Raw genomic sequence first — 27,932 nt, 5'->3', positions numbered from 1 at the left:
GTTATTTGTATATTTTGGAAGTTAACTCCTTGTTGGTCACATCAGTTAAAAGTATTTTCTCCCTTTCCGTAGGTCGACTTTTCAGTTGGTTGATGGTTTCCTTTGCTGTGCAAAAGCTTTTGTTGGTTAATGACCTTAACTTTTTATATCAGGATTTATGCTGGAATTTGTTAAAAACAATTCCTAAGATGTTTTTAGCTAACAGTGTCTTTAAATTCTTTCTAGTCCACTTTGATGAGAAACTTATTATTTTCACTACAAAATAGTGATAATTTCCTTTACAACATTAATTTGAAGATTGCTGCTGCTACTGCTGCTAAGTCGCTTCAATCGTGTCCGACTCTGTTCGACCCCATAGACGGCAGCCCACCAGGCTCCCCCGTCCCTGGGATTCTCCAGGCAAGAACACTGGAGTGGGTTGCCATTTCCTTCTCCAATTTTAAGATTACAACACCACAAAATGTATTTAAAAACTAATTGCAATTCCTCTTCTTTAACTGACAGATTTATTGTTGAAGTTTCTAGTAATATTATGGAGAGATTTTTGAATTCAATCAAACGTTTTTAGATCAACTGTTAAATTATGAGAAACACTAATTTAGGGAACTTCTGTTTCTTGTTGGAGCACTCATCTTGCTGCTGGCTTGGGATGACAGGCAGCAGACACAACAGAGAGGTACAAGTATCTGACCATTGCTGGATAAAACGTTTGCTTTGTCTATAGGATTTAATTTTAGGCCAGGGGTCCAAAATGAATGTCTTGAGATTCAGAGACAACTGGATTATTTTGTGAAGACAGATTCAGGCCTGCCATCTAGAGTGGGACCCACAGGAACACCAACTGGCTTCTCTGTTACCAACCAGAGCTCTTGGCCTCATTAATCAGTAGAAATTGATCAGAGGCCAGAGGAGACATTCAGGCAAGGCTTTACTGTGGCCCCTGCTGCAGGAGAGTGGAGCGAGAATAAGTCCCCTTGCTTGTTGGGGCGGGGATGGGTGCCCAGGTTGGGGGTTAGGGCCAGCTGGATCTTATATCCTAATGTTGGGTGAGGGCAGGGCCAGATGCGTGGTTTAGGTGGTCTGCCTATCCCTTGGTGGTGCTGTGTGGGGTTTTGGTCTTTCTGTATTTTGCTGTTAGTAATTTGCCCCAACTGAGCATGCACGCTCTTAGTTTTAGTCCTTTACAGCTTCTTTGTATTTTGGTGTTTGAGGAGACTTTTGTCCAGGTGCAAGCCCTGCAGCACAGGGTCCCAGGTGTCTCACCTGCACCAACTACCCTCCCCTTGTCCCTTGCCCCACAGTCCCCAGGTGGCTGCACTTGGGCCACACAATTCTCCTTGCATGTACAGAGCCCCAGCTCCCCTGTGTGTCATGGCTCCTTGTCCACGGCAGACGGTGGCATCCTCTGCTGCTCTGTTGGAGGAGACACCTGAGTGGTCCGGCTTCTCCCTGATCTCCCATTGGGCTTGTCACCTACAGGGAGCATGGGCTGCTTGACCAAACCTAGTTTTCCCCCAAGTAGCCCCAGGTCAGGCGCTCTGACCCTCCCAGGTTTGACCTGGCTATCCTAAATTCTGAGGGCAGCCAAGGGCCCAGGGTCCCCCATAACTCGGGTGGAATGATCTGACCTGTTGAGTGCATGACACTAGCTCTCCAAGATTCCTAAAAAGGGCACCCCTTGCACAAGTCAGTGTGTGATTTCATCCATTTAAAGACTGAGTTCTTAGAATCACAGGTGACGCTAAGCACAAATATTGCCGCCACCACACAAATGAATGTTCACAGACAACCAGACTGACCAGGGACTAGGTGAAGCATGAGTGAACTCTAAGCCTCTAAATGCTTAACCTGGAGTCCATGGACTCCCAGCCAAGGGATCCAAGGAGAGAACTGAAGTTTCTATGAACTTGGATGGAAAAGCTTGATGTCCTTCTTCTCAACTGAAGCTCTAATTGAAAGTTAGTTTCCATTCTATTAGGAATCTTAGCAACAAACTACAGCAGTGTTAACAGTACCTGCAGCTTTATTCCAAGAGAAATTAAGATACTTTCACGTCTGACAGCAATTGTTGCAGACACTCAGAATAGTGTGTTCGTGCATCATTGCTCAAAACCTAGTGGGCAGTGGACCTGACACTCAATCTCGTTATTTAATGAGTTAATAAAGAGGTCCATGTCATACCTTATCACAAATTTACCTCTTAGTAGATTTTGAGAACTGAATGTCAATGTAATTGGTTTTCTTTTTAACACTATGTATTTTATTTTGTGGACTTGATCACTGTTTTGAGGGATCCATAGGCTTCATCACTCTGCCAGATAAGTCCCTGGCACGCAAAGGCTAAGGACCTTAAGTGTCTAAGGCCCCAGCCCCAGTGGCCTGGGAAGTAGAGGGGGACCATCAGGGGAAGGGAGAGCCGGTAGGAGGAAGAGAGGCCGCTCCCTCACTCCATCCCGGCACTGAGCGGATGCTATGCAGCCTTTCCCATTCTGCTTTGGTACATGTCTAAGGAACACTTATTAACACTTTGAGGACTTTCAGATCTCTAGAAAACAGTTTGAGAATTTAAGGAATGACATAACCTGGGAACACACGGGAATTGAGTGGTAGTGTTAAACCATGTGTTGGAGTTACACCTTTTGGGAATAATATAAAATAAAATAAAATAAAGAGCTCCATGATGCCTTCTTCGTTCACAAACGGTAGCTCTTGCAGGAGGCAGCAGTTGAATACATCATCCATCTAGAACTTTCTCCACCCTTTGCTGTTGGTACAACACTGCCTAATATGAACAGGCTGCTGTGGCGTCTCCACGCTGGGTTGAGGGGCCTGTCATCCCAGAGGGCCATCACTGGGGAAGCCACGGGGCTCCTGCCCCAGACACCGTTGTCAGGTTACACAGGGACCTGCACAGCTGAGGACACTCTCCTGCTGGGCGTGAGGGCTGCGCTCAACCATGGCTGAAGGCATTAACTGGTAGAAAACACTTGCTGCCTTGTTTATGGCTTTTACTTAGAGGCTGAGGATCTGAAATGCAGGCCCTAGACTGCAGAAAGATTCAGACTGGTGAGTTGTTTATATTATACATCAGGGTCAAGACAGATCCAAGAGACGGTCCAGCGAGCGGCCCTCATGGCTTCCTCAACCAGGACAGCTCTGGGGGCTGGAGGCCAGCTCATCCACACTGGCTACCTCCCAGAGCGCAGCCAGTCCCTAAGAGCAAAGTCCTGTTGGACAGCGTTTGCCTGATCTGCTTCCCACAGCTGAAGATATGAGCGGCTGTATGCTGTGTGGCTGGCTTTTCTTCCTCTGGCTACCACACTTGTAGAGGCACCAGGGACTGGCCAAGCAGGCTTGGGGCACAGTCCCGTACTCCCACACTTCCCGTCAGTGGTCAGGAACCACAGATGTTGTCAGGGCCCTCAGCTATTCTGGAAACCAGCCCCATGGTGGACAGCATGAGCCTGCGCTCTGCTGCCAGGAGAGGAGCCCTGGGTGCCCCGGCTCCTGGCGAAGCCCGTACCCATGGAGCCTCAGTGAGGCTCCACCTTGCGGCCCCAACCCCCACAAGCGACTGTTCAGGCAGAGCTGGATGTCCACCCCCTAAAGAGGGGCATCACTGTTACTCCCGAGTGTGAAAGTGGAGAATATGAAATTTTAGAATAGCATGTGTTATATGTGCTGTGATGTTTTCTGAATATAAACTTGACTTTTTTTAGGTGTTGCTGTGCATCAGAGGGTTTTTTCCGTAAGAGCTTTACTGAAATATAATTCACGTGCCATTTAAGTTACCCATTTAAAGTGTGCAATTCAATGGTTTTCAGTTGTGCTATATTCAGAGTTGTGCAGCCATCACAATCAATTTTGGAACATTTTCTTAACTCCCAAGAAATTTGTACCCTTTCATCTTCACCCCCGGCCCCTCCACACCCCCCAGCCCTCAGCAACCACCAACTACTGTCTCTATAGATTGCCTATCATAGATTTTTCATATAAATGAATGAAGCCACACATATGTGGTCTTTTGTGACTGGCTTCTTTCGCTTAATGCTTTCAGGTTTCATCCATATTGTAGACTCATACTTCATTCCTTTTTATTCCCAAATAATACTCCATTGTATAGATATGCCATGTTTTGTTTATCCATCTATCAGTTAGAGGACCTTTAGTTTTTTTTTCCTTTTTGGGCGCTCTTATGAATAACCCCATGAACATTCACGTACAACTCTTCGTGTGGACATGTCTTCACTGAGCCTGGGTGTATACTTAGGCTTGATATTGCTGGGTAATATGGTAAATCTAACTTTTTAAGGAACTGCCAAATTGTTTTCCAAAGTAACTGAACCATTTCACATTCCCATCAGCAATGTATGAGTGTTCCAATTTCTCCATATCCTCATCAACACTTATTTTTTATCTTTTTATTTATTACAAGTGGGTGTAAAGAGTTTTGAGTTGCATTTCCCCGACAACTAATGACATAGAGCATCTTTCATGTGCTTATTAGCCATTTGTATATTGTCTTTAGAGGAGTGTCCTTCAGATCCTTTGCCCACTTTTAAATTGGGTTGTCTTTTTATTATTGAAAAGCTTGAATTTTTCATGACTATTCAGCTGAACTTTAAAACTCAGCCCCAATAGGAATTGGTTAGACGTCTCCAATTTTGTGTCTCTCCCCAGGAAACAGAACGCCATTCTGGGAGAATTCCAGCCCCTAAAATTGTGGTTCTTAATCTCTTTTTGGCTCACAGATATCTCTGAAAGTCTGGTAGGAATTATGGATCCTCTCCCTGCATTTAATATCAGGGAGTTCCTGGACCTTCCACTATTCAAGCTTTGCCTTAACTAGTTTCTTTTCATAAGAAGCGTATAAACCTACTTCTGATTGGGTTGTCAAATCATTTGAACTTGGCCTTAATGGGCAATGTTAGTTTCCCAAATTCTAGGTTCCCACAGAAAGAAAGAGTGAACTGTTGTTCAAATGATTAAAACTGCACAGTGGAGAAACAGCTTTTTATAGGAGATTGCTTTTATAGATGATTGCAGTCCATCATGCCTCTAAATTTTCCCTTTTCATTAAGCCAGGCTACAAGAGCTTCACGCTGTCATGTTGGTGACTTCTGAAACCTGGTTCCTCAGTTGCACTTCAGCGTTATGCCAGCAGCCTGCACTGAAGCCCCCTGTAAGGAAGCTGTACTGATCCTCTTATTATTCAGTTACAGACCTGCTGTGGCCCACTCCCACTGCTCAGGCACACACAGAGTACTTCTCTTGAACCCATGGTGTGTTTCGATTTTGTAATAATTAACAAAGAATAATTTAATTATGTACTTAAGTAATAAATAATAATGTTTTCTCCTCTGCTTTGGCCTTTAAGAAGCTCAGAGGTAGTGCTGCTGCCTGCCTCTAACAACCAGGCTGGACTAGCTGCTCCTCTGTGACCAGCGTTCACGGCCCTCACTTGTCCTTTGGCCCAATCCCACCATTTGTTCCTTTTAGATGCATTTTTGCATTTTTGCACACTATTTCAATCTGCTTCTAGAACAAGTCAACACGTTTCTTTTTCTAACCTTGCCATTCTGCACCTTATGTTGTGCACTTCATGAAGTGCTGTGCATGACAACTGTTTACTCGCTGTATGTTCTCAATGACAGAGCTGACTCTGTAGTTATCTTTCTTACCTGTAACTTTTAGGTTTTGTTCTCAAGGGCATTTTGCAAACAGACCGCCATCACCTATAGTTTGCCTGGTGTCACACGTCTTGTGTATGAAAAGGAAGACAGAATTTTTTGCAGCTAAACTGACATAATCAAAATACAGAGCATGGTATTGTTTCTATTCCACAAGATACTCCCATAATTTTACTGGATCAGGCACTGTTCTAAGTGCTTCACAAACACTATGAAGTAGATACGATTTTTATCTCCCCCACTTTACAGATGAGAAAACTAAGGCCTTGAGAGGTTATTAATCTGCTCAAGGTCACGGGGCTAGTAAGTGGCAGAGCAAGGATTCGGAACAGGGTTGTGTGCCTGCAGAGACCACACTCTCTACCCCCAGGCGCTGTTAGAAAGCCAAGCCACTTAAATCCTTCCTGTCACATGGGAACAACGACACCCACTGCCTCCTAGACTTGTTGAAATCAAGAGGCTCCATGGAAAGGTCATGTCCAACCCATAGTGGGAATTCATCTTTGTCTTCTTCAGCTAAAATCTGCATAGAAATCCAGACACAACTTCACGAGGATCCAGGCCAAGAAGAATAACTCACCCAAGAAAATGTCATCTGAAAACCCACAACCAGACGACAACACCCTTATCTTTTCAGCTAATTCGGGCACCCCACTCCCTGGGAGGTTTTGTAAAATGTATATGAAGAAACTAACTCAAATTTAATTTTGACACATTTTAATATTTGGCATCTTTTTGAAGAATAAAGTTAAGAGATTAAATTACAATTAAATGTTCTGACAAATTCAATCAGTTAACGATTTCAACTTAAAACAACACAGTACTGTATGAATGTAAGAAAATGCATAGCACCTCATGTCTCCTTATTTCCAGCAACTACAGTCTGCCATTGTTTCTCCTAGTCAACAGGTAGTATGAACATTCCATAAGCTTGGGGCAGTCTTAAGACTCAGAATCCCCTCATAATAGTCCATATTGGTACAGTATTTTCAGAGTCTACAAAGCCCTTTCAGAAGCACCTTTTCAGTAAATCCACTAAACCCCATGAAGTATGATCCATTTTACAATGAAACCTAGAATGGTGGTGATCTTCATCCACCTAGTACTTGCTTAGTACGTACTATGTTAGGCAACCTGCGGACTGAGGACGGCCCCTGCTTTTGAGTTTTTAGTTCAGTGGGAGAGACACAGAAATTGAGGAGGAAGCACAGGGCAGTTTGAGCTTTGAGAGATGCATGCACAGAGCGCCGTGAGAAACAAGGAGGCCCCTTCCCTGGGATGTGTGTGGGAAAGCTTTGCCAAGCAAGGTACTGGGGCACAGGCCAGGAGGTATGTGGGAAGAGGGGCTGACCAAAGTGTTGGCAGCATGTACGAAGGAAAAACAGTGGCATCTGAGGAGAGACATTTATTCCCTGGTTTCTGAACTACTTGAGTAGCTCCAAGTGCGGGGCTTGTGTGGAGAGATGAGGGCCCCCAGACAGCAAAGTCCTTCCCCTCAAGGAGCTTGATTCTAAAGGCAGAAGTGACAATAAAAACGCAAATCAAGTGATGGGAGGGCTGCAGAGTGCTGAGTACTGTGAAGGCAATAACTCTGGGCAGGGAGCAAGAGAACCTGGGAGAAGTGGATTTTGGAGAAGGCAGTCAGGGAGGATTTGGAGAAAGCACCTAACATGCGTGAAAGAACGGGAGTCCAGGTAAACAGCAAGTGCAACGACCTGCACAGGTTAAGGCTGGCAGCTCTCAAAAAACAGAAAGGAGGCCAGGGAGGCTGGAGCACAGGAAGGAGAGTGATGGAGTGGGTGATGGAGGTGGGCATGGAGTATTGCGGGTCTTATGGGAGATGACAAGCAACTCACATTTAAACTTAGTGGAACACGGAGCCTTTGCAGGATTGGAAGGGAGGTAGCAGGGACACTGTTTAATTTACATTTCTAAAGGATAACTTAGGCGGCATTATGGAGAATGAATTATTGAGTCAGGAGTAGGAATAATAACAATTAGGAGGTACTGCTGGAATCTAGGTGAGACTGGGTGGCAGGCACGAGGAGAGAAATGGCTGGGTCTGAGACAGCAGGCGGAATTGACAGGACCTCCCAAAGGCTTGGATACAGAGCTGTGGGTAAGGAAGAAATTAAGGAATAACTCCCAGCAACTGGCACACGATGCCACCCTGACATGGAATCTAAGCAACAGGGCCATTCAAGAGCTCTCGGAAATCTTCAGCCTAAGGTTCTTATCAGACATTCAAGTGAAGATAGTCTAAGGCAGGAGCTCTGGGGAGAGGTCAAAGGGGTCACTGGCCTACAGACAGAATTAAAAGCTTAAAAGTTGAATGCAGTAGTCTAGGGAAAGAGCATGTTGAGTAAGAAAACTCACACCAAAGTCCTAGCAGAGGCCTTTAGTAGAGGAAAATTCAGAAGAGTAGAATCAGATGGAATAAGTAGGAGTGTCAGGTCAGAGAAACCAAGAGACGGTGAGGGGGGAGACCAAGCGTGTGAAATGATGCTCAGAAATGACAAAGTCACTGGTGACCTCCAGGCCAGGAGAGCAGTTTCATGGTGGGGAGGGAGGTGGGGTTAGAGAGGATTAAGTTAAGAAAATAATGGGACGCATCTATTATCTTTGACAAAGGAAGCAAGAAAATACAATGGAGAAAAGATAGCCTCTTCAATAAGTGGTGCTGGGAAAACTGGACAGCTACATGCAAAAGAATGAAATTAGAGGAGCTCATTTAACATGCTAGTAAAGTTGTGTTCAAAATTCTTCAAGTGAGCCTTCAACAGTACATGAATCGATAACTTCCAGATGTACAAGCTGGATTTAGAAAAGGCAGAGGAATCAGAGATCAAATTGCCAACATCTGTTGGATCATAGAAAAAGCAACGGAATTCCAGAAAAACATCTACTTTTGCTTCATTGACTATGCTAAAGCCTTAGATGTCTGGATCACAACAAACTGTGGAAAATTCTTCAAGAGACGGGACTAACAGATCACCTTATCTGCCTCCTGAGAAACCTATATGCAGGTCAAGAAGCAACAGTTACAATCAGACATGGAACAACGGACTAGTTCCAAATTGGGAAAGGAGTCCATCAAGGCTGTATATTGTCACCCTGCTTATTTAACTGATATGCAGAGCACATCATGTGAAATGCCGGGCTGGATAAAGCACAAGCTGGAATCAAAATTTCCAGGAAAAATATCAACAACCTCAGATATACAGATGAAACCACTCTACTGGCAGAAGGTAAAGAGGAACTAAAGAGCTTCCTGATGAGAGTCAAAGAGGACTGAAAAAGCTGGCTTAAAACTCAACATTCAAAAAACAAAGTTCATGGCATCCAGTCCCATCACTTCATGGTGAATAGATGGGGAAATGGTGGAAACAGTGACAAACTTTATTTTCTTGGGTTCCAAAACCACTGTAGATTAGGACTGCAATCATGATATTAAGAGATGCTTGCTCCTTGAAAGAAAAGCTATGACAAACCTAGACAGTGTATTAAAAAGCAGAAACATCACTTTGCTGACAAACGTCCACATAGTCAAAGCTATATGGATGTGAGAACTGGACCATAAAGAAGGCTGAGCACTGAAGAATTGATGCTTTTGAATTGTTGTGCTGGAGAACTCTTGAGAGTCCCTTGGACAACAAAGAGATCAAACCAGTCAACCCTAAAGGAAATCAACCCTGAATATTCATTGGAAGCACTGATGCTGAAGCTCCAATACTTTGGCCACCTGATGCAAACAGCCAACTCACTGGAAAAGATGCCGATGATGGGAAAGACTGAGGACAGAAAGAGAAGGGAGAAACAGAGGATAAGATGGTTAGATGGCCTCACTGACTCAAGGGACACGAATCTGAGCAAATTCTGGGAGATAGTTAAAAACAGGGAAGCCTGGCATGCTGTAGTCTATGGGGTCACAAAAAGTCAGACACAACTTAAAGTGACTGAACAATAACAGAACACTTCCTAATACCATACACAAAATAAAATCAAAATGGATTAAAGACCTAAATGTAAGGCCAGCAACTATAAAACTCTTAGAGGAAAACATGGGCAGAACACTCTTTCACATAAATCACAGCAATATCCTTTTTGACTTAGAGTAATAGAAATAAAAACAAAAATAAACAAGTGGGTCCTAATTAAACTTAAAAGCTTTTGCACAGCAAAGGAAACTATAAACAAGATGAAAAGACAACCCTCAGAATGGGAGAAAATAATTGCAAATGAAAACAACCGACAGAGGATTAATCTCCAAAATCTACAAGCAGCTCATGCAGCTCAATAACAGAAAAAACAAACACCCCAATGAAAAAATGGGCAGAAGACCCACACAGACATTTCTCCACAGAAGACATACTGACGGCCAACAAATACATGAAAAGATGACCAACATCGCTCATTACTAGAGAAATGCAAATCAAAACCACAATGAAGTTATCACCTCACACTGGTCAGAATAAACATCATCAAAAGAGTCTACAAATAAGCGCTGGAGAGGGTGTGGAGAAAAGGAACACTCTTGCACTGTTGGTGGGAATGCGCACTGATACAGCCACTGTGGAGAACAGTACGGAGATTCCTTTAAAAACTAGGAATAAAACTACCATGCATGCACGTGTGCAGTCACTTCAGTCGTGTCCAAATCTTTGCAACCCCATGGACTGCAGCCTGCCAGGCTCCTCTGTCCATGGGGATTCTCCAGGCAAGAGTACCGGAGTGGGCTGCCATGGTCTCCTCCAGGGGATCTTCCTTACCAGGGATCAAACCCACATCTCTCATATCTCCTACACTGGCAGGCAGGTTCTTTACAACTAGTGCCACCTGGGAAGCCCAAGCTACCATATGACCCAGCAATCCCACTACCTGGGCATATACCCTGAGGAAACCATAACTGAAGGAGATACACGTACCCTAGTGTTCACTGCAGCACTATTTACAGTAGTTTAGTAGGATAAGGAGCCAACCTAGATGTCTAATGACAGATGAATGGATAAAGAAGTTGTGGTACACATAAACAATGGAATATTACACAGCCATAAAAAGGAGCGCATTTGAGTTAGTTGCAGTGAGGTAGATGAATCTATAGCCTGCTCTACAGAGTGAAGTCAGTCAGAAAAACAAATATGGTATATTAACACATATATATGGAACTAGAAAAATGGTACTGATGAATTCTTTTGCAGGACAGGAACAGAGACACAGATGAAGAGAATGGACTTGCAGACAGTTTGGGGGAGGAGAGGGTGGGATGAACTGAGAGAGCAGCACTGAAACATACACATGACCACGTATATAGGTGGCTAATGGGGAGTTGCTGTGTAACACAGGGAGCTCAACTCTGTACTCTGTGACAGCCTGGAGGCGTGGGACGAGATGGGGAATGGGAGAGAGGTTCAAGAGGGAGGGGACACACGTGTACTTATGGCTGATTCACTTGTTGTATGACAGAAACCAACACAACATTTTGAAGCCATTATCCTCCAATTAAAAATAAATTAAAAAAAAAGAGATGGCAGTGGCCACAGTCACTGCAGACAATTCTCGCCAGAGACATGAGTGTGAAGGGGAGCAGGTGTGCGGAGCAGGAGGGAGGATGTGCAACTGAGGTTTTGTTTTGCTTTAAAGAAAGGAGAAATAACAGGATGTTTGCTTGCTGATGGGAAAGATCCACAGAGAGGGCTGGTCACAGGAGCCCCATCTTCTGACAAGAGCCCTCCACCTCGCCTTCTGGTCTCTGGTTGCACATTCCAGCTCCTCTGCTGGATCTAACCACACGATGCTCGTGTGCTGGTGTCCTTCGGCCCCAAGTTCTGCTCTTCTCTCTCCTTGCCCGCCTCCTCCAGATCTCCACAGCTTCAAATGCTTCTGCACCTTGACATCTTTGTCTCCCGACAAACCTCTCCTCAGAAATGCAGATGCCGAGATTTCTACTGAGTGTCCCCAGGCTCCCACACTAACCCAGCCCCAGGCCCAGCTCTCACCTCTTTCCCACATCTGTCTTTTGAATAGGAGAGGGCTTCCTGTCAAAATTCTCCAGCCCCTTCACATAATTCCACCTAGCCTTGCACATTACCAGCCCAACTGACTAATGAGGAGCAAAACCAGTATAAAACCCAGCAAAATCTGGATCACTCTGCCTCTGAGATCCATGCTTCCACTACACACACTGCTCCCAAAGAAATTTCCTACAGTTATTTTATTTCCAACATGCATCATAAAATCTTTAATTAGTCTACAGCTATTACACTTAAGTCAGCAAGAGAAAGTATTACTTTATGATAATAAATATTAATATGAGAAAAAAGTCTAGCAAAGTGGTTTATTTACATGTTATTGCTGGAAAAAGTCCTTTAAACAAGACAGTGCAGAGAAAACACCTTAGAGCTAAGTATCAGCTTTTCAGATTCGTCACGGCAGCTTTAGTACATCTCATTTTTATGGTTTCTATATAGTCACATGTTCAGGCTTTCAAAGAGCTGCTACTTCATGATGACAGTAACTCTTCAGTGTTTATTTTTATTTCCAAGTTTGTGATTTTTAGGAGGCTACTTTAGGACTGTGAATTGTTTCACCGTCTTCTCACTTTCTCGCTTTAGTTCTTCGATGTGAGCATCTAGGCGCTCTAGGATGTGATGAGACCTCAGCTCTTCCTCTTCCAAAAATCTTGTGGCTATTGAACCAAGAGGAGACAGAGGCAAGGGACACTAGAAGAGAAACACATTTTGACATATGTAAGTTGAACAGTATATTTCTAAGACACAGTATTCATGATATTTTCTAACTACCAATATCAAAAGGGGAGTGTTTTCCTCTGACAAGATACTGTTTTTATCCTAATGATAATAATAGTTTAAAAAAAAAGTTCCACAAAAATTAACACAGATCTCTTCCTTTCTGACAGTTATGTAAGTGTGAAGTGTCATATAAATATATTAGTTACTCATTTGAAGACTTTCAGAGCCTTCTATATGCTAGAAGAAATATACTTAATGCCTATTTCAAACTTATTTATAAAAATCTGAATGTTACTTTTTAAAGCATAGAAAATCTACCTGTAATAAATTAGATACCAGGTAAAAATCAGTATTTTCCTTCCTCCAAAAGAGTCTACAGCCCCTTGTCTGAATTCACTGGTTTCAGAATTTAGATGTACCCTATTTAGTTGACCCTTATCTGCAGTAGTTATTTTCTATAACGTCATCTCAAACACTGAATTAATGAATATTGAAACACTGCTTTTATGGGAAACAAACACATACACACAAACTTCACATAGATTATAATCCTAACTCCTAAAAATAACTCACCAGGTAGATTCTGTTTGCTTTATTTCACAAAAAACAAGGCTCACAGTGTTTGGTGACTTGCCTGAGGCCACCCCATTAAGGGGGGCCAAAGCTGGGGTTCAAACCCTCATCAAGCCCAGCATCTGAGCTTCGTGCACTGTACTGCCCATGAGTGGCTCTATCTTCTGGGCCTCTCAGCACAAGAGCTGAGACAAGAGGGTAACGTACCACCTTGGCAGACCTTAGCTGGAAACGTGCAAGTCCAGTGACTCACATTTTGTCCAGCTCTGCCATGTTCATGGATAACTGTGGAAGTGCTAGTGAGTTCTACTTACAGGTAACAAATAGTTTAGCAAGTAGATGAATTCACAAATATAGAATACATGACCTATGATGAGTCTGAGGTAACATCCCATCATCAAACACATTGGTATTTCTGACATAAAATGTTAGGTGGGATCAATCAACATTTTATCACATCATATCAGTTCAGGCCAGGTCAGGTCTTAGTGCCAAACTTAGAAAGAAAGTTAGTCATCAGGTCTTTTTTGGATTTCAGAATTACATATATAGTACGTTTATTTCAACAACTAAAAGAGGACTCATATGGACTTGTTGGCACTTTAAAAAGTCAAAAATACTGAACTTTCACAGATACAGGACCATCAGGGTGATGAGAATGAATGGCCAGAGGTGAGTGCTTCAGCACAGAAGGCAAAAACAAGGGTGGAGAGGAGTTCTCACATCTGCTGCAGGAACAAGGCGCCAGCCCTGTCGAAGGGCAGCGTCTGCCACCAGGGCCCTGCGGGGCGGCACCTGGTCTATGGTCTATAACAGACACATCAGCTGCCATTACTTCCTCTGCCTCGACCCACTCTTTCCCTTTCCAGCCATTCCTTTTCTCCTTCACCACTATCTACGCCCCAGGACTATCTTGGCAGGCAGAGATATTCCTTGAACCAATCATTTCCAATACAAAGGTGACCCTCTCTGAAAAAGGCAGGAAGGGAATTTTCAATTTTGGCTAAAAATAAATGAATCCCTATAACTTATATTTAATAAGACACATTTTGAAAAGTACTCGTGGCTGAAGTCTTCACAAGCAAAATCTTAGGACAGAAATACATGAGAATAACAAAGGGTACTTAAGAGAAAGAACCAGTAGGAGACAAGAAAAAAAAAAAAAAAACCTTATGCCTTAAAATAAAAAAATAAAATCAAACTAAACACACTTAATAAACTAGTAAGATCAGAAAGTGTCCATACCGAAGATGTAAAGTCTTCTGGGTCATTTATACTCTCAGAGACAGTGTCAGAAAAGTTGGTTTCATTTGTATCTAGCACTGAAGGCAGAGAGTTAGTTTTGCACAGAAAGTTAGATGGCAGAGAGACAGTGGAGCAGCAGGAGCTGATCTGATGGCTCGGGGGGCTGAAGCCTCGGGACAGGGACACAGGCTCTATGCTATCCGACGCTTGTCCTTGTGGAGAATGAAGACCTGCTTTGTAGGGCTCAGCCTTCATCCCATCATGCCTGTGCTGGCCATGGGCTGGCCTGGATAGCAGATTAGAAAATAAAGCAGATAAACACTGTAGCAATTTTCCTCCTTTAAAGAAACAGACTTATTGTTGGAAGTTCAATAAAAATACAGAACCAGACTAAGGAGAAGGCTATAATTTACAAAATCAGAAGCCTGTTCAGACCAGGCATTCTTTTCATCACCCTGGCCCCAAATACCAATCCCCATGACCACGTTCCTGCCCCCACAGACTTACACACCAGCAAGGAAGACAAGTAAGCTATGTGAGTGCCCTAGTGGGGTTGGTGGTAGGACAGAGGGGAGCACTGTGCAGACAGAAGTCCCTTATCTTTACCTGGGGGTGAGGTGGGAGTGGCAGAGAGGGTGTCAGCAAAGGTTCCTGGTAGTAAAACATGTAAGAGCTGAAACCGGGTGGTTTTTCATTGAATGCTGATGTTTTAGGCAACAATCTATTATTAGTTCACCAAAAATACAAAAGAAGCTTTTTATAAAAAGCTAACTTCCACTTCTTATGGGACAAGTGAAGCTAGAAAGGTGGGAAGCAGTGTAACAAAACTCAGGGGAATTAGGCTGTTATTCTCACCTACATCTAGACATGAAAGTGATATATAACCCCCTGCATTTTTTAACCTAACAATTTTACTTGTACACACTGTACTTCAGAATTAAATATAGGGTCCTTTGATTAAGATTTAATTTCTATAAATTGGAAATTATTCTCAAAGAAATGAGCATTACATAATAAAGATACATATTTTAAATAAACTATGAAGAAAATTTACTTGAACTCTGTATTCTTGAACTCAAGTACTCTGCTGTATGTTGGTTTAAAGATCCTGTCCCGGTTTTTTTTGCATATCTGAGTAGAAATCTCCAGCTGACCTTTGGTATCCATCAAATCTTTCTGTAGTTGTTGATTTTCAGATACTAATTTATTTAATGCCTCAATATAATTTTCCTGGAGGTCTGCTAGTGAAATCTCTTTTGCCTAATAAAAAAGAACAGAGGCACTTAATTTGTAAAAGAATACTTGTGATCTGTGATACTGCTGGTGGAAAATTACTTTTAGCTGTGACTAGTTAATCTATGGTTTTACTTAGGAAAAAGTATAGATCTGATTTTGGCACCTTAAAAAAAAAAAAAGCGTATTTCTTACAGTTAATGGGGTAGGAGCACAATGGGCTTCCCTGATGTGTGAAGGCTGGAGGAAGGCTGGAACTAGGATGGAAAAAAGCTACAAATGAGAATCAAATACAGACAAAAAGAAAGAAAACAGTAACCATGAATTGTTTAAGAAAAGAGAAAGTTGAGCTTAGTGAAATAAATCAGACAGAGAAATACAAAGACTATGTCATCACTTACATGTGGAAACCAGAATATAAAACAAATGGATACTACAAAACAGAAACAGACTCACAGACACAGAGAATGGTGACCAATGGGGAGCGGAGGGGGCGTGGCCAGACAGGGGAGGGGCGTGAGAGGCACAACTACTATGTATCAAATAAATGAGCTACAAGGACTTATTACACAGCAGAGGACACAGCCATCATTTTATAATAACTTTAAACAGTATAATCTATAAAAATATGGAATAACTATGCTCTACACTTTGATATAATATTGTAACTATACAACTAGAGTTTAACTTAAAAAAAAAGGAAAAGACAGAGACAGAAGGTTGACTAGCCCCACAATACCTGTGGAAGACAAAAGAGACCTATTTCAAAGAAAGAAATCTGAACATAAGGTTCTGAAAAGGAATTCTGACTGGCATGGACAACTTTTAAATAAATAACTCTCTGGTCTTGGAAACTTTTACATAATGTTGTACCTATTCCGGTATGTGAGATTGATTTTGACATGATAAGTCAGTATTCAACAAGGATGATGTACGAATTACTACTCTGATATGGTCTGAATTCTGTGATTATAAATTCTACTGCTCTTCAATTCTAGGTGTTTCCTAGTAATATAGTACCTAAAAAAACAGAAGTCTGGACCATTTTTTCCTAATGACAAAATATTTTCATTAGCATTCTGAAAAATTATGGTTATCTTCTTTGGAATTTAATACAATGTTTAGCTTGCCCTTTTCCATAAAGAGTTTTTTGAAAATAAGCTGGTCAAGTAGTTTTACAAACACAATTTACCTAACAAAAAAATAAAGCTTAAAATACAACCATTTAACTATCTGTACTAGTAGTGACAATAAGTTATAAAATCTTTCAGGAAGTTGTTGACAGATAAAATCTCAAAAAGAAAAATCTGCAGGACATAGGGGTTAAACTATGAACTACTGGCAACTTTTATTTTCACTGTGGTAAATAATTTATCAGAGCTATTGCTCTCATTACAAAGCTCATTAGATACTTTTATTAAGAGTTATTTAGCCAAAATTATTCATTTGTAAAAGTAATATCACCTTCCTAGGATGGTAAATGCAAAATGGAACTTTCTAATAATTGTTCTTAATATATACATCATGTTTATACTGTAACTTAACTGCTGACATGATCCTCAACAGCCAGAGTTTGATATCTGATGTCATTAAAGATATCTTTTAGAAGAAGATAATGTTTGCTTTTTCCAGGAAGGCATCATTTAAATTTTTCTCAAATTTACTATTTTATTAGCAATAATTACAAGCAAATGAATGTGAAAGGTAATATAAAAAGTGCATAGCAAGCACACACCTGGCTGTGTGAAGAAAGAACATCCCTACCACTGTTGGAGGTTTCAGAAGAAATTAAGGCAATGGCACCCCACTCCAGTATTCTTGCCTGGAGGATCCCATGGACGGAGCAGCCAGGTGGGCTGCGGTCCATGGGGTCACAAAGAGTCAGACACAAATGAGCGACTTCACTTTCACTTTTCACTTTCATGCACTGGAGAAGGAAATGGCAACCCACTCCAGTATTCTTGCCTGGAGAATCCCAGGGACAGAGGAGCCTGGTGGGCTGCCGTCTATGGGGTCGCACAGAGCTGGACACGACTGAAGCAACTAAGCAGCAGCAGCAGCAAGCTGAACACAATCTCTGGCCATAGTCTGGGTTAAGCACTTCTGAGAGTTCCCAACTCTTAAATATGAACAGGTAATCACACTACATAAGATAAAAGTCTCAATCAGCTATTTCCAAAGCCTGAGCAGTGACAGATTTTATTTTCTTGGGCTCCAAAATCACTGCAGATGTTGACTGCAGCCATGAAATTAAAAGACGCTTGCTCTTTGGAAGAGAAGTTATGACCAACCAAGACAGCATATCAAAAAGCAGAGACATTATTTTGCCAACAAAGGTTCATCTAGTCAAAGCTATGGTTTTTCCAGAAGTCATGCACAGACGTGAGAGTTGGACCATAAAGAAAGCTGAGCACTGAAGAAATGATGCTTTTGAACTGTGGTGTTGGAGACTCTTGAGAGTCCCCTGGACTGCAAGGAGATTCAACCAGTCAACCCTAAAGGAAATCAGTCCTGAATACTCACTGGAAGGACTGTTGCTGAAGTTGAAGCTCCAATACTTTGACCACCTGATGTGAAGAACTGACTCACTGGAAAAGACCCTGGGAAAGATGCTGGGAAAGACTGAAGGCAGGAGGAGAAGGCGACGACAGAGGATGAGATGGCTGGATGGCATCACAGACCAGATGGACATGACTTTGAGCAAGCCTGGGAATTGGTGATGGACAGGGAAGACTGGCATGCTGCAGTGCATGGGGTCACATAGAATCAGCCACAACTGAATTGAACTGAAATCCTGAGCCTTTTGAAGACTTTGTGGTGCAAATCAGGTTCTTCGTTTTCTCCACCACTAGCTTAGTATTGCTTATCAAGGTATATAAAGTTGTTTTCCTTCCTTCCTTTCTTCTTTCCTTCCTTCCATCCACCTTCCCCCTTACAAAATACTTAGCTGTTGTCTCCACTCCTACTTTTTCCATCCTCGTAGGTTTGCTTTAAAAAACAAAGTCCTTTCACTTTAGTTTTAGAGGGATTTGACGAGGGAGCATATGTTCATTTGCCACATTAAATGACAGCATAACATTTCCTAGTAAAGAAAATCATGAAACCATCCCTCTACAGACTAACATTTACATTTTTTCAAAATTTTGGATACTGCAAACAACACTGAAATGATCGTTTTCATGCATTTGCTTCTCCAGGATGGGTTCTTTGGGAATGCAAACTGATGACAAAAGGAGAACAATTCAGCAATGACAACCAAAATCAGAAACACACATGACTCAGGACTTTATGGACTGCATGTATTTACATTTGGTTTAATGGACATTGCTAAACTGCCCTCCAGAATGGCTGTGTCAATTTACTTTCTCATTAACAGAGCACTAAAGGGCCTGTTGCTCTATATCCCTGCCAACACTGGTTGTATCAGTTTTTAAAAAATCATTGTCAAGTCAATAAACAAAAGAATATTTATTTCTTTTGTTTATTAAGGGATGTAACTGCTTTTCTTCTTGGTTGAATTTCTGCATTACTTCTATGATTATCTATTTATGGACTCTGTAGATCACAACAAACTGTGAAAAACTCTTCAAGAGATGGGAACACCAGGTCACCTTACCTGCCCCCTGAGAAACCTGTATGCAGGTCAAGAAGCAACAGTTAGAACCAAACATGGAACAACAAACTGGTTCTAAATTGGGAAAGGAGTATGTCAAGGCTATATATTGTCACCCTGCTTATTTAACTTATATGCAGAGTACATCATGAGAAATGCTGGGCTGGAGAAGCACAAGCTGGAATCAAGATGGCTGGGAGAAATATCAATAACCTCAGATATGCAGGCTTAAAATTCAACATTCAAAAAACTAAGATCATGGCATCCGGTCCCATCACTTCATGGCAAATAGATGGGGAAACAGTGGAAACAGTGACACACTTTATTTTCTTGGGCTCCAAAATCACTGCAGATAGTGACTGCAGCCATGAAATTAAAATACACTTGCTCCCTAGAAGAAAAGCTATGACCAGCCTAAACAGCATAATAAAAAGCAGAGACATTACTTTGCTGACAAAGGTCCATGTAGTCAAAGCTATGGTTTTACCAATAGTTGTATATGGATGTGAGAGCTGGACTATAAAGAAAGCTGAGTGCCAAAGAATTGATGCTTTTGAACTGTGGTGTTGGAGAAGACTCTTGAGAGTCCCTTCGACTGCAAGGAGGTCCAACCAGTCAACCCTAAAGGAAATCAGTTCTGAATACTCATTGGCAGGATTGATGCTGAAGCTGAAACTGTAATACTTTGGCCACCTGATGCGAAGAACTGACTCATTTGAAAAGACCCTGATGCTGGGAAAAATTGAAGGCAGGAAGAGAAGGGAATGACAGAGGATGAAATGGTTGGATGGTATCACCGACTCAATGCACATTAGCTTGAACAAGCTCTGGGAATTGGTAATAGACAGGGAATCCTGGCCTGCTGCAGTTCATGGGGTCTCAAAGAGTCAGACACCACTGAGTGACTGAACTGTACTGAACTGAACCTATTTTCCTACTAGATCCAATGACTGTATTATATTTATAAGGCCTTATATATTAATATTTTATATTAACCTTTTGTCTGTTAACCGATTGTTTTCCTCTAGTCAATCAGTCTTTTAAATGGGGCCTTTTGTAATCCAGAAATTTTATATTTTTATGTTGTAGAATTCTTTACGTTGTAAAATTATTTGTGGTTTCAAGATGCTAAGAGAGTCTCACCCTCTCAAAAGATTATAAAAATGGTTCCCTGTATTTTCTTTTAGCTGAAATAAAGTATTCGTGTAGTGTTTTGCGTGTTCTTCCACCCCAGCCTCCACAATCCTTGAGAGTGAAACTAAAACTACTTAGGAGCCAACAGGGGCATTGTACAACCACGAGTTTTTGGAGGCATAGACTCTCCAGAAAAACAGAAAAAAAGAATTTCTAAAATCTCTGGGCATTTGACCTATATCAAGAAAAGAGGGGTAAGAAACAGACGGGTTATTTTGCAAAAATAACAATTTTATAACAAAACAGTTAAAAGAGGACCCACACAGTTGGTAACTCTGTTAGCTAATCCTGTTCTCTGGTTTCATAGAAGCTTGCTTACATTTCTTATCCTCCCTACTGAATTACCCTCAGTCTTGTAAAGACAAGAATCTTACTCATCCTTGTATCTATTACATCATCTACTAAATACTTTGAGTATAAAAGATTCTAGAATATTTGATTAAATGAAGTGTATTTTCTCTAGTGGCTCAGACGGTAAAGAATCTGCCTGCAATGCAGGAGATATGGGTTTGATCTCTGAGTTGGGAAGATCCCCTGGAGAAGGGAATGGCTACCCATTCCAGTATTTTTGCCTGGAGAATCCCATGGACAGAGGAGCCTGGAGGGCTATAGTCCATGGGGTTGCAGAGTCAGATACAACCAAGTGACTAACAGTTTCACTTAACACTTTTACCTTGTAGAAATATATTTAAAACAAAAATACTTAAAAGATGACATACTTTATAATGAAAAGACTGTGAAAATAGTAATTACAGTAATAATAACAGCATTAAATATTTATTGTATACCTACTAAATGCCAGACACTATGCTAAACCCTTTATATATATTCTATTTTACATGCATTTTTATCACATATAGTATTTTTTTAAATCTTCCAGTTGCTGAAGAGTCATATTTTGCTCACTCCTATCACTGTCTTCTTTTTGAGAAAGTTTTTGCAGAAGGATTATTTCATAGTTTGATCTTAGCTTTCTCTACAATATCAGTATTTACAAAGTAATTTCTTTTAAGGCTTGTATAGCAGAAAAGCAAGTTTCTATATATGTACCTCATGTAAACCCAATTCCAATTTCATCACCATTTCAGAAAGATGACGATTTTCTAACTTGAGTGATTCCAGCTGACCCAACATCTCCTGAGAAGGGAAAAGTAGAAAAAAAGAAATAAATGTAATGAATAAATCAAATCCATCTTAAAAATTTTTTCTATATATAATTTTCATTAGGTGAAGTTACATTCTTCATTCATATACACAAATACTTTCTAAAACATTTTTTGAAGAGGTGTTTCAACATGAATTTGTATGCATGCAATTAAGAGTATTATTCTAAACAGATCAATCCCGGCACTGGTGACTCCCTGGCACTCCTCTTCCTGGCCTCTGCCTCCAGCATCTTGTAATCTGCACTCCTTTCAAGTAGCTTATTCCTACTTGAAGATTCCTGCCTTCTTTGGCTTCCTGCTTCTTTTCTGAAAACTATCTGGTTTTCTTCCTTATTGTCTCTTTCCTTTTTAGCATCATTCTGGCACCTTTTTACTCTAAATGAGTAGTTTCCTAAGTTGGGTTCAAGTCTCTCCTCTTCACACTCTGTGCCTTCTCCTTACAATATCTAAGTCTCTTGGGGTTTCAAATGCCAACTTCATGTAAAAACTTCCACGGCTAAATGTCTTACCTTGATTTTAATCTTGCACTCCAGGCCTTCTGTGGAACTTAGATATTTCCATATGAAAGTCCAGTTTTTATCTCAAACCAGTGCCCATCTGCCAGCTTCCCCATTTTGTGTAATATTCATACAAATTCATTATCCTCCCCAAACCTGCTCCTTATCTTTTCTGTATTTCATTAAAGAGCATCACTCTCTAATCAGTTGCCCAAGCTGAAATCCTAGTGACATCCTTCCCTAACTCTGTCTAACTCACTCTCCCTGTCCAGTCAAATACAAAGTCTAGTCAGTCTTACCAGGCAAGTATCTCCAGAATGATCCATTTCCCTGGGTCTCCCCTGCGCAGTGCTCAGGCCACCATCTCACTGCTGTGACAGCATCTGAGTGGTCTCTCTGCCTCCTTTCTTATTCTCCATACAACCACAGATACGTTTTGCTCCTGTTTAACCCATTCTCTACAGACCCCAAGATAACATGAAAACCCCCGCACAGGGCAGGCGGGCCTTTCAGGAGCTAAGCCCTGCTTTCCCATCTCACCCCTTACCACTTGTCCCACCTGCCACAGCGAACAGGTAACCGTCACCACTCACCACAGAAACAGCCCTTTCACTTGTCTGAACTACTCTTAACTCCTGCCAATCTTCACTAGACTACTTGTTAACCAGCCTAAAGAAGGGGGTTAATAAAAATGTACTGAACTAAACACTATGCAAATTATACCTTTAATAAATTGAACCTTCAAAAACAAACTTCAAATAAAGAAAATTTTTGTTCAAGTTTCACCTTATGCTCGACTGCTTTTTCTTCTGCCTTTTGTATCTCTGCTTTGAGTCGCTTTTCCATGTCAGAGGAAGAACTTTTGGTGGAAGCAATAGTGATATCTCGCTGATGTAACTCTCGAGTTAGCTGGGAGATCTCCATCTTCATTCCTTCTAGTACAGAACTGTAACTCTGTTCAGCCTGTAAAATCTGTTCTTTCAACTGCAAAAAAATACAAAGCATTACAAATTGAGAAAAGACATGTTAGATAGAAAAATATAATATTAATAATAGAGTAATTTTTACCTTGCCTCAAGTCATAAATTTTTCCCTAATTAAATCTGCAAAAGATTAGCAATTTACCAAGCTGCATATCTGTACTGAAGGTCAGGTGGTTATGCCCACAATTATTTATTAGATCTCCAAACAGTGAGAGACAGCTGACTCAAATGCTGAGAACCAGCATCAACGAGCTGAAGCACACATAGTCTAGAGGACAGCATTCGTTACCTTCACTCTTTCTGGTTGCAAATCTCAAAATTTGCTTATATGGTTTCCTGGTCCACAGAAGATAACAGAAAGAGAAAAAGAAAGGAGCTAGAAGTAATCTCAAAGAAGTAATAGAAATGACTCAACAAACAGGACAGCTAGGGCCACTAACACAGAGACAAATTCCACAAACTTCAAATGCCAATGAGGATATAACTACCCATAGTACAGAAGAGAACACACATCCATCACCACCTTCAGCCAGTAAGAAAATACTAAATGCCAGCTCAATTAATATGTTCATGTGTTCATGCAAGCAAGAAGGTGTGTTATCTTTTAGAAAATTTTTCATCAAGACATATTTAAAATAAAGTTGTAAAGTTCAAAGGGGGCAGCCTTCAATTATCTTGAAAACACTTAAACGGCATCCCTGAGAATGACACAGACATTCTCCTAAGCACCTTACAGGCACTCTACTCATGAGCATCACATGGCCTCTGGATGACATTTTCCTCTCATTAAAATTAACTACTATAACCTCCCAACCCACTGCTCAGTCTACAAACATGGAGGGGTTTGCACCTCTCACCTTCTTGATCTCAGCCCTGTACTCATTGTTGTGCACTTCCATCTTCTTCAGCTCTCCATATTTTTCCATTAGCTCTTGGCTCAGCTGTTTACATGTTGCACTCACAGATTCTAAGCTTTATGACAAAAATAAGGTCACATATTTAAAACAAAACAAAACCCTGAATCCCACAAGTTCAGTTATCTAACTACTCTCTTAATGTCCAAGAAATAAACATCACTTTGTACCCCAAAATAAAACTCATTTCCAATTTCCATATCAGTGGAGTCAGCAAAATCCAATCCACACTTCTGGGGAGATACTTTTGACTTCTGTGTTCACCTATATACCTTCTATCTGCTTAAAATACTACTGGTTACAAAATTCTAAATGTTATAGCAACATAGGCAATTTTTTCTCTCTAGTCGTACACGAGCTGCCATCATAACGTCAGTCTTCACCACGCTTAATTACAACCCCATCCTATACACAGCTGCCAAAATAATCATGAGTTCCCAGTCTGTCACCTTTATTTATCCCTCATCAGGGACACCATACTTCTCTTATCTCACAGCTTATATCCACTATCAAGTCGCTTTGCTTCTAAATTGCTAGGCTTTACAGTCTGCCTTGCGCCATGTGCTAAGTCTGACTTCTTTTCTTTTCACATACCACCTCCTTGGCCACACAGCACCTCCCCCTACCACCTGACAATGGACAGTCAACACCTTTCAAGAATCGAATCAGCATTTACCTGGATAGAGCCACCCCAACCCTCATTCCCCTAAATCATCTTAAAAACAGTCTACTTTCAATTGTTAGAGTTTGAATGTAGACACTTTCTAGAACTTTCACTTTAAATTGCTCTTAGGTCTTTTAATGTACATATTCTGTCTCTCAAACTACAAATTCTATAATTAAAATAATATCTTTAACTTCTCACCTCCCTTTAACCTTGTCCACCATACTCTCGGGCCCTTCATCATTTGGCTCCAGACTGTTCAATAAAGGCTTAATAACTGTTAGACTGTTCCCACACACAGCCAATTTACCAGATAAGCTATTGTTCAAAATATCACCTTGGCAATACAACAACACAAAACAATCATGTACATTCCTCCAGTTCCTGTTTCAGGGAGTATTCTGTTCAAACTGAACAATACAAATAAGCTGTCTAAAAGGGTTCCTTTTTCTACCTGTCTTTTGCTATAGAAAAATAATCTTTAAAGTCATTCAGTTTTATTACTGAACAGGGGTATTTGTATCCATTTATTCCAACCTTATTTCTAAAAATCCTAGAATGCTTATTATGTGGTACTTAGTACATGACTGCTGCTGCTAAGTCACTTCAGTCGTGTCCGACTCTGTGCGACCCCATAGACGGCAGCCCACCAGGCTCTGCTGTCCCTGGGATTCTCCAGGCAAGAACACTGGAGTGGGTTGCCATTTCCTTCTCCAATGCATGAAAGTGAAAAGGGAAAGTGAAGCAGCTCAGTCATGTCCAACTCTTAGCGACATGACTACAATATGTCAAATAGAACACTGAGATAGAGAGAGAAGAAAAATCAGAAATAAACTTGTCCTATCTAAAGATGGAAAAATCGAGGCCTAAAGAGAATAAGGTGTTCCAGGTTGGCAGTGTGTCGGAAGCAAGACACAAGTCTTCAGAGTCTGCTGAAAGCATAGCAAAACATGTAAAAGACCACTAAAAAGTTAATCAATGGGAAATCTATGATAAAAGTTATAAATATCAGCTCTAATATCAATAACAATTTGTCATTGTTGTTTAGCTGCTAAGTCGTGTCCACCTCTTTTGCGATCCCATGGATCCCCACCAGGCTCCTCTGTCCATGGGATTTCCCAGGCAAGAATTCTGGAGTGGGTTGCCATACCTTCTCCAGGGGATCTTCCCAACTCAAGGATTTAACCTGTGTCTCCTTCACTGGTACAAATGGATTCTTTACCTGCTGAGCCACCAGGGAAGCCATGTCAAGAAGAATGTGCTGTGCTGTGCTTGGTTGTGTCCAACTCTTTGCAACCCATGGACTGTAGCCCACCAGGCTCCTCTGTCTATGAGGATTCTCCAGGCGAGAATATTTGAGTGGGTTGCCAAGCCCTCCTCCAGGGGATCTTCCCAACCCAGGGACTGAACCCAGCTCTGCTGCATTGCAGGCGGATTCTTTACTGTCTGAGCCACCAGGGAAGCCCGTCAATAAGAATACTAAACTTTATTTTATTCAATCTACAGTGTGCAAATATACTTCAGTAATGAGAATTAAGACTATCTTAAGTATTTCAAGGTGAGAAATAAAGCAAAAACTCTGTGGATGCATGTATATTTACTATGCAAAGAAAATATTTAGTGGTTTCCAAAAACAGTAATAAAAGATATATTAGTTAGAGAAGGGACAAAAATTTGTTACTTAAAAAGGCAAAATGGAAATTTTTTGGTTGTTTGTTTCCCTGCAGGCTAACAGTTTATATATTTTTATCTTCTACATGCAGAAAATATTAGAGTACAAATGACTGTGATTTACGTTTAAAATAAAATATCAAACTGCTCCTAATCAAAAAGTTCTGCAGTATGACCAAAAAAAAAAAAGTTCACTGTATTGTAATACAAGTGAGCTGGGCATAGTACAGCATAAGTAAGAATTCAATCAACACACAAGGACATATCAACAGCATTTCAGAACAGAAGGAAGGAGCACCACATGTCCAGTGAGACCTCCCCAGTGAGGTGGCTGGTAGAGGGGAAAGCCAGTCTAACCGAAGGCCTTCTGCATGGGAGAAATGTGAAAACATACAGAGAGTCAATACAGACACCTCTTGAAGAATTGGGTTTTGAAGAAGAGCAGAGAAGTATGGAAGTAACTTGACAGGGATGTAGAATTAAAGGAGGGTTTTCATCTTTTTCCCAAGATGAGGAATATTAAAACAAATTTTATACCAGGGGAAATGATTTAGCAGAGATTAAGAATTGACAATGTAAAAAAGAAAAGAAAAAACTGTAGAAACTATACAGAAGTGGAATCTTAGAAGCACAGACATGTCATCCATTGATTCATCCACTCTTCACAGATTAAGGGCACAGACAGGTGCAGGCTGACTGGTAGGTCTGGTGGTAAAAAGATTAGGAAGTTCTACTTTACTTGAGATCAAAGTTCTCCTTTAATCTCAGTGAAATCAGAAGTTAGGCCAATTTGTGAAAGCTGGAGGAAAAAACATGTTTTCATTTGTTATATTAGCTTACTTTATCAATACAATGATTGAAATAGTTTCTAACAATTTGAACATTGCTGAAATGCATGTAATTATCTACCTGCCTTCCAGACGCGTCACCTCTGCCTGCAGAAGCTCTTCACTAGTGTGGGTAAAATCCAGTTGGCAGAGCACGTTCTGCAAGTCCCCCTGCCCTTGAGAGGCATACCTCCTTTCTGCCAGAGGTTCCTCCAGTGATCTACGGGAAGATATAGAAGGATTGTTAAAGGCCTGTATCTTTGCAAACAAAAACAACACAGAGGCAGTTCATATTTTCCCAATTCTTTTTAGTAATGAAACTCTTCAGAATTCTTTAGTCTGTTTCCTGGTTTACGAAAAAAGGGAGTTCATCTTTCAGTGTCCTATCTTTTTGCCTTTTTAAGGGGTTCTCAAGGCAAGAATACTGAAGCGGTTTGCCATTCCCTTCTCCAGTGGAACACGTTCTGTTAGAACTCTCCATCATGACCCATCCATCTTGGGTGGCCCTACATGGCATGGCTCACAGTCAAGGCTGTGGTCCATGTGATCAGTTTGGTTAGTTTTCTGTGATTGTGGTTTTCAGTCTGTCTGCCCTCTGATGGATAAGGATAAGGAAGCTCCCTGATGAGAGAGACTGACTAAGGGGGAAACTGGGTCTTGGTCTGATGGATGGGGTCATGTTCAGTAAATCTTTAATCCAATTTTCTGTTGATAGGGAGTGGGGGTCGTGTTTCCTCCCTGTTGGAGGAGTTTGACCTGAGGGCAAACTATGGTGGAGGTAATGAAGATAATAGAGACCTCCTTCAAAAGGTTCCATGCACACACTGCCGCAATCAGTGCCTCTGACCCTGCAGCAGGCCACCACCGACCCACGCCTCTGCCAGAGACTCCTGGACACTCACAGGCAAGTCTG

General features: G+C 41.3%; 1 protein-coding gene across 50 annotated transcripts in view; it reads right to left on the bottom strand.

The window, feature by feature from the left end:
• Positions 1 to 11,899: 11,899 nt before the first annotated feature.
• CEP63 (centrosomal protein 63) overlaps positions 11,900 to 27,932 on the bottom strand; it is a 73,996-nt gene continuing 57,963 nt past the window's right edge. For 20 of the 50 annotated variants that reach the window (XR_015132388.1, XM_086316213.1, XM_086316353.1 and 17 more), the window contains 6 exons: positions 27,102 to 27,239; positions 23,801 to 23,915; positions 22,747 to 22,944; positions 21,348 to 21,434; positions 15,312 to 15,517; positions 12,011 to 12,409 (listed from right to left, as the gene is read on the bottom strand). Coding sequence is in view for 36 of the 50 variants with exons in the window: in XM_086316213.1 (XP_086172339.1) it covers positions 12,376 to 12,409; positions 15,312 to 15,517; positions 21,348 to 21,434; positions 22,747 to 22,944; positions 23,801 to 23,915; positions 27,102 to 27,239 (778 nt within the window). In the remaining 14 variants the exon portion in view is untranslated. Of the gene's footprint in view, positions 12,410 to 15,311; positions 15,518 to 21,347; positions 21,435 to 22,746; positions 22,945 to 23,800; positions 23,916 to 27,101; positions 27,240 to 27,932 lie in introns of all 50 variants that reach the window. The other 30 variants (XM_086316264.1, XM_086316417.1, XM_086316231.1 and 27 more) reach the window with 4 other exon arrangements.

Source organism: Bos grunniens, chromosome 1 (genome assembly GCF_055505025.1).
Source record: "Bos grunniens cultivar Pamir isolate PY7600 chromosome 1, Bosgru_T2T1.0, whole genome shotgun sequence".
NCBI lineage: Eukaryota > Metazoa > Chordata > Mammalia > Artiodactyla > Bovidae > Bos > Bos grunniens.
The sequence above is the reverse complement of the archived record's forward strand: the minus strand, read 5'-3'. Positions and strand labels throughout refer to the sequence as shown.